This window comes from Jaculus jaculus, chromosome 6 (assembly GCF_020740685.1).
Source record: "Jaculus jaculus isolate mJacJac1 chromosome 6, mJacJac1.mat.Y.cur, whole genome shotgun sequence".
NCBI lineage: Eukaryota > Metazoa > Chordata > Mammalia > Rodentia > Dipodidae > Jaculus > Jaculus jaculus.
Window position 1 is genome coordinate 38,761,176 of NC_059107.1, and position 7,344 is coordinate 38,768,519.

Here is a 7,344-nt window from a genome sequence, read left to right on the forward strand (position 1 = left end):
CCGGGCTCTGAACTGGCTCTCAGTTGAGTGACAGCATGCGTATTGGTGTGGCATCTGTGGACATGTCCTCAATCCAAAAGCATAGAGTGGGAATGTCTGCATATGGCCTCTTACTCATGGCAATCCTCCTATCTCTGCCTCCCGAGTGCTGGGACTAAAGGTGTGCAACACCATGCCTGGCCACATACTACTTTTAAGCCATAGTCTTCCACTTTGTCCTCTCTGTTCAGGGCCATCTCATAAGGCAGAATGCATTCAGTCTCACTTCAAAAGTCCCCACTGTCTTTAACAGTCCCAACACTATCCAAAACTCCAGTCTCTTGAAACTCAAAGCAATTGCTTAACTGAGAATGTCTACAAAGTTAATAAACAAGTTATTTATCTCCAATATATAACAGTATGGAGTAAACACTCTGATTTCAAAAGGAAGGAAGGAAAGAATGGCTAGGAAAAATCGGATCAAAGCAAGACTAAAACCCAGCAACAATTACTGTTGGTATTGAACCTGGCTTGTCTATAACTTTAAACTTAGTCTTTTCCTTGACAAAACTGTACATTGTCATGTTTTTCTACTCTACTTGTTGCTCTCTCACTATAGACTTTCATCAAAGCAGTGAGCAGTAACCATGACACAGCCTAAATGCTATCCTGTCTTGAGATTTCTTCCACCAAAGAAATTGGTCCATTGCTTTTGAATTCAGTCTCATCCATTAAAGTCATCAGGAAAAGGGCAGAATGTATCAAGATTCTTTGCCAGAATATGACACAAACTGCCTCTAGACCAGATATGGATGGAGTCCTTATTCCCCTCTAAAATCTTATGAGCTGGGCTTCCACTGTCTGCATTTCCTTGGGCATTCTGGTCTTCCAAATTCCTTTTTTAAATATTGTTTTTATGAGAGAGAGGATGAGAGAGCAGGGGAGAGAGAGAGAGAGAGAGAGAGAGAGAGAGAGAGAGAGAGAGAGAGAGAATGGGTGTGCTAGGACCATCAGCCACTGTAAACAAACTCCAGATACATGTGCTACCTTAGGCATATGGCTTATGTGGGATCTAGGTAATCGAACATGGGCCCTTAGGCTTCACAGACAAGTGCCTTAACTGATAAGCCATCTTTCTAGCCCCAGTCTTCCATATTCTTATCACAATGGCTCATTAAGTTCTGCTTCTAGTATTCTAGGGCTTTTGTATCCCAAAGTTCCAAAATCTTCCACATTCTTTCCACAAACCAGTTCCAAATGCCTATGAGCCAAATGGTCGGGTTTATCAGCCATGGCTCCGATTCTTGGTTCCAAATTTCTGTATCAATTACCTTTCTTGTTGCTGTAACAAGATGCAACTTTAAAGGAGGGAGAGCTTATTTCAGCGTATGGTTCAAGGGGATTATGGCAGGGGAGGCATGGCAGCAGGAGCATGAAGCATCTGGTCACATTGCATCTGTGGTCAGGAAGCAGAGTGTGGTGGTTTGATTCAGGCATCCCCCATAAACTTAAGTGTTCTGAATGCTAGGTTCCCAGCTGAAGAAGATGTGGGAATTAACGCCTCCTGGAGGGAGTGTACTGTTGGGGTGGGCTTATGGAGATCATAGCCAGTTTCCCCTTGCCAATGTTTGGCACACTCTCCTGTTCCTGTTGTCCATCTGATGTTGGCTAGGGGGTGATGTCCACCCTTGGCTTATGCCATCATTTTCCCTGCCATCATGGAGCTTCCCCCTTGAGCTTGTACGCCAATATAATGAACCTCTTTATTTCCCACAAGCTGCTCTTGGTCAGGTGATTTCTACCAGCAATGAGAACCTGACTGCAACACAGGGAGATGAATGCTGGTGCTCAGCTCACTTTCCCCTTTTTGTTCTAGTCCAGGGACCCAGCCCGTGGGATGGTGCTGCCCACAGCTAGGGTGGGTCCTCCTCCCACACCAGTAACCCTAACCTAGAAACGCTCTCACATACATGCCCAGAGGTTTGTCTCCTAGATGATTCTAGATCCTGTCAAGCTGACAAGATTGATGATCACACTTCCCACCAGCCATGTATAGATTTGATGATGTTGGTGGGGATGTGGCTCAGCAGGTACAGTGACTAGGCATGAAGCCTTGAGTTTGCTCTCCAAGTACCATAAAACTGGATATGGGGGGCATGCCTGAAATCTTAGCACTTGGAAAGTGGAGATAGGAGGATGAGGAGTTCAAGTGTGATGTTGTCAGCAGCAGCAATTCTAGCATCCTAACACGTGTGGCGTATAGTCTGTGCATTGATTTTAACTTCCCTCATGAAGACGTGGAACATCATTTTGTGTTCTTTGTGGCCAACTGCTTTGTCTATTGTGATGTGTCTGTTCAAGCCCATTTGGGAACTGTATTCTTTACTTATTAGTGCTGTTGAGTTTCAGGAGTTCTGTATATATTCTGGGTTTTAAACCCTTGTCAAAGATTTCTAATTGTTAGGTAAAATTTTGGATCTCCAAGTGCAGAGGATTAGAGAAGAAAGCTCTTCCCAGAAGCAGGAGCCACTTCAGCCAGTGGGGCTGGAACAGAGAGAGGTCTACTCTGTCCAGCCTCTCAGCCATCTGATGTAGTGTCAGCAACCAAACACCGTTCTGGTTTCTGGACCAGAAGATCATTTTGGTCACCTGGACATCAGCAGGCTGTATCAGAAGTATGGGCCAACCATCCTCAGTGGCCTGCTGTGGGGCTGGACTGTACCAGCCTCCATGACATTTACCAATCTCTTTCTCAAGCCATCCCTTGGAAGCTGAAAGCATATGACTAGAGTCCACAGTTTCCAAACAATTCATTCTAGTTAAGAAGAAAGAAACCATAGAAGAGGAAGAGAGAAGAGAAGGGAGGGAGGAAAGGAAGACATAAGTTAATTCCAGTCTCAGCCAGCTCAAGTGTTCTGGTGGAGGGCTGGTTTCCTGGGTGTTTGCACTGAGGAAAATGAAGCAATGAGGAGGTTTTAAGTGGGGTGTGAAGGAAGGCGTCACTGAGAAGGTGAACAGGTGACAAGACCCCTAAAAGGTGTGAAGGAAGGAGCCAAGGGGATTCTAGAGGAAGAGTATTCCAGGCCAAGGAGACAGGTCAGACTCTGGGCTATCAGGTGTCCCCTGTCCCTGGACAGACTTGTATTGGGGGTTGGCTTCTAAGGCCCAGGAACCAGAGCTCCTAGGCTCGTCCTGCAGGTCCATCCCTATGGGAAGCTGTGGTCTGCTCGGGGATTTTCTGACTTTCATGCCCATGCCCACCACTTCTGGCTCAGCCTGCCTGGCCTCTTGGCTTCCTCACACATTCACCCTCAAACCACCACCCAACCTGTGGTGCCCCCAACTAAACACTCCCATGTAAATTCCTATAGTTACTATGCTTCCTTTGTCTTATGACAGTGTTATCTTTTGTTGTGGTGGTTGTTTTGTGTGCAAGTGTGTGTGTGTGTGTGTGTGTGTGGTTTCATGTGCACACTGTGGTAATTTGTTATCTGTGTACAGTTCAGCTTTTGCTTGTTTGTTTTTCTAAGTAGAGTCTCTCTCTGGTCCAGGCTGACCTGGAATTCACTATGTAGTCTCAGGGTGGCCTCGAACTCATGGAGATCCTCCTACCTCTGCCTCCTGAGTGCTGGGGTTAAAGGCATGCGCCACCACACCCAGCTTAGTTCAACTTTTGTTGTTGTTGTTGTTGTTTTGAGGTAGGGTCTCCCTCTAGTCCAGGCTGACCTGGAATTTACTATGTAGTCTCAGGATGGCCTCAAACTCATGAAGATCCTCCTATCTCTGCCTCCTGAGTACTGGGATTAAAGGCATGAGCCACCATCCCTGGTTTAGTTCAGCTTTTATTTTTATTATTTAAAATACTTTTATTTATTTATTTGCAAGGAGGGAAAGAGGGAGGGAGGGAGGGAAGGAAGGAGGGAAGGGGAGAGAGAATGGGAGAGACAGAGAGAATGGATGCTCTAGGACTTCTTGCTACTACCAATAAACGTCAGATAAATGTGCCACTTTGGGCATCTGGATTTACATGGGTACTGAGGAATTGAACCTGGACCATCAGATTTTGCAAGCAAGCACCTTTAACTGCTGAGCCATCTTTTCAGCCCCCCACAGCTTTTATTTTTTAATTCACTCTGGCAGAAGGGGTGGGGGATTCATAAGTATCTTAGTGAGAAAAGTTTTTTTTTTTTTTTTTAAGGCAACAAAATGCCCATTTTCAGAGTACTGGTTAGAGAAACAGACTCCATCCACACTGTGGGATTGCTATGCTATTCTGCTCAAAAGCACAAAATGTTTTCAGAAATTTTTTTGTTTGCGTTTTGAGATAGGATTCTGCCATGGTAGCTCTTGTTTGGCCTCAAATACGTGATCCTCCTGCCTGGGCATTGGGATTACAGGTATATACTACCATACCTGGCACTCATCACTAGAAATTCTTGTTGATGCAAGCAAGGGCTGCGGGGGGGGGGGGCATGAGGCATTTTTGATTGTAGCCCACTTCTGAACAAAGCTCTAGATTTACATATTTTCTTGAATGTGCACAGCCTGCTTGGCGGTGACTCTGGACATCCACAAAATGTCTGGGAGCATGCTGGGAATAAGCTTTCAAATAGGTGGAGACTATGAATACACTTGAAGTTTGAACTGTGGGATACTTTCCCTATAAACACATTAAGTTAGAATATAAAAACTGAAGGGAGGGCTGGAGAGATGGCTCAGTGGTTAAGGCGCTTGCCTGCAAAGCCTAAGGACCCAGGTTCAATTCCCTAGTACCCACCTAAAGCCAGATGCACAAGGTGGCACATGCATCTGGAGTTTGTTTGCAGTAGCTAGAGGCCCTGGTGTCCCCCCACCCTCTTTCTCTTTGTATATTTCTCTCCCTTTCTCAAAAAAAAAAAAAATTAAAAAGAAACTCTTTTTTAAAGCTGAAGGGAGAGCTAAGGAGATGGCTCAGCAGTTTAGAGTGCTTGCTGCTTAAGCATGAGGGCCTTGAGCTAGAGTCCACCACATTTCACTCTTCAGATCCCACCTAGCAGCATGCATTTGGCTGAAAAGGCATGTTTCACCCATGACCAGACAGCCACCTACTTAGGGCTCAGCCTGGCAGCCAAGGCCGGTACAGAATCAGGACAGGATGGTTTCCACGGTGGCACCTCCCTCATGGCCTGCTATGGCCTCAAACTGATTCCCTCCAAATTGGTGTGATGAAGTCTCAGTACCTCAGAATGTGGCCTTATTTGAAAATAAAGTCACTGCAGATGTACTGAGTTAAGCTGAGGTCATTCTAGCATGGGATGGGCTCCCAACCCCAGCACACTGCTGTGCTGGTAAAAGGGAAGTTGGGGTCACAGACACACACATAAGAGGAGCCCCATGGAACAACAGAGATAGACATGGGGTTGGGGGAGGGCACCCCTAAAGCCAAGGGCAGCTAAGATGACCAGCACACACCAGGAGGCTTGAACAGACTCTCCCTACCACCTCAGAAGGACCCAGCCTTAGCCAGCCTCCAGAAAATCCAGAAAAGGCCACGACAAGCCTCTGTGAGCTGTGAATATGGCCCGATACAAAATCGTAAACTAACTTAAAACATTGAGGGCTTTTGTGTGTGATGAGTTTTGTAATTCAATCATGCATTCTCAATTTTCAACTTCACAGGTGACAGACACTCATATTTGTGTGGCCAAGACAATTGTTCACTCTATGTGGACCAGAAAAGCCAAAAGATCGGACACTCCTGGCTTACGCTATGGAGTCTGCTAGTGCATGGTCATGTGTGTTTGATTTGGAGCTATCTTAACCCTGGAGTGAGTCAGCCCTGACCATCCCCACCTCTGGGGCTCCCTTTGACCTCGGAGAGCGCCCAGCCAAACAATACTTACAGTCAGAGGTAATGCTGGTGGGCATTGTAGAGGACAGTGTCTTGGACATCCTGGCTAAGGACCAACCGGTCGATGCCAAAGTCTAGAAGGAGATTCTCACCTGGAGAGTGACACCGCACTTGAGTGAGTGGTTCCCCAACCCCACAGCTCTCTTCAGTGTGGTTGGCTGGCAGTAACTCCTAGCTCAGCCCAGGGCCACTGTGCCACCACAGCGGGCGGAGAGATGAGTTCCAAGACAGGAGTGCCAGCACTGTTGAGTGCAGAGGGGCCCTCCCTGAATCACCAGGAGGACAGTTGTCCCACCTGGTGGGGTCCACATTGGGCTGTGTGAGAGCATACATGGGCAGATCGCAGCATGACCCATACTGCCCCTCCTGGGTGGGGCCCAGATCCCTGGTCTTCCTGTTATTTGAACACTGCAGGCCTTGGTCTGTCCCAGGGCCACTTCATGACAGCCTCTGGCCTAACTGAGGTTGGGGACCTCCTCCCTTCAAAATGCAGGTCACCCGTAAGCATACATGCCCCTTTATTATTTTCTCTGCAGTCACCAGTCACGGCCACTTTAAAGACCTGGCTTTGTTGCCTGTCTTCCCCTGACTGCCAGCAGGACAACCGTTGTATCTGCCCAAGCTCCTGACACTTCTAAGGCACCCGGCAGCTACCCTTCAACTACCGAGTGAGCATTCGCATTTGCAAAAGAAGTGCTCAAAGTCAGAAAGGCTGGAGCCAGGGAGTGAGTCCAGGGTTCCTTTAGCTCTAAAGCTTGGGCTGTCCCTGTCCCCTACCTATGACAACCCCCTGTGGGCAGGAAGCCCCACCTCAGAACCAAGGATTAGTAAGCCGGGTCTTCCAACAGCCCCAGCTCCTCCAGGTCCCGCTCTCCGGCTCCTTAGCAAGAGCACACAGGGGTCAAGCTACAGAGGGACTGGACACATGCATTGTCCTGTCACAAAGGAAGCATGAAGGAGCAAAGAAGGGTGTGGAGCCTTGCAAGCGAGCCTTACCAGGCGGGCTCTAGGAGGACTCTAGCCCCGTGCACCCGGGTTGCCCCAGTCTTGAATCCCCGCCCCTGGCCCAGCGCGCACCCACCGATCGGATCGCGCGCCCTGCTTGCTCCAGAGCCTGGATTCTGCTGGGCAATTCTGGACCCTACTTGTTCCCGGCCCTGTGTTTGCGTTGCCAAGGCAACCATTGTTCCCGTGGCTGTGACGTCACAGAGCCACAGAGGCTGCCTCTCCAGTACCCCCAACAGGAGATGATGGATGGCTGGGGCACATCTGACTCCTCTAGGTTCACCTCTTGGGGTTTGCAGGGCGGTTCCGGGTGTATTCATCCAGCCCAGAAGGTGGAGATCCCTCCCACCTCTTGGAGTCCCCACCAGTCACCACACTTTGCCCTGCGTCCATCAAAGTTGTTTTGAGCTGAGGCAAAGCCATGGGCTTGGCTTCTCGGGACACTTAAGGGCTTTGGCAGGACTGTTGAA

The 7,344-nt window shown here is 48.4% G+C and overlaps 1 protein-coding gene across 2 annotated transcripts in view; it reads right to left on the reverse strand.

Annotated features, from left to right (window-relative positions):
• Cfap100 (cilia and flagella associated protein 100) overlaps positions 1-7,037 on the reverse strand; it is a 29,495-nt gene extending 22,458 nt beyond the window's left edge. Inside the window, exons 1-2 of one of the 2 annotated variants that reach the window (XM_045151425.1) lie at positions 6,951-7,037; positions 5,862-5,961 (exon numbers count right to left, since the gene is read on the reverse strand). In XM_045151425.1, the coding sequence (XP_045007360.1) occupies positions 5,862-5,910 (49 nt within the window). In that variant the 5' untranslated portion in view covers positions 5,911-5,961; positions 6,951-7,037. Of the gene's footprint in view, positions 1-5,861; positions 5,962-6,865 lie in introns of both variants that reach the window. The other variant, XM_045151426.1, reaches the window with a different exon arrangement.
• Between the last annotated feature and the right edge of the window lie 307 nt (positions 7,038-7,344).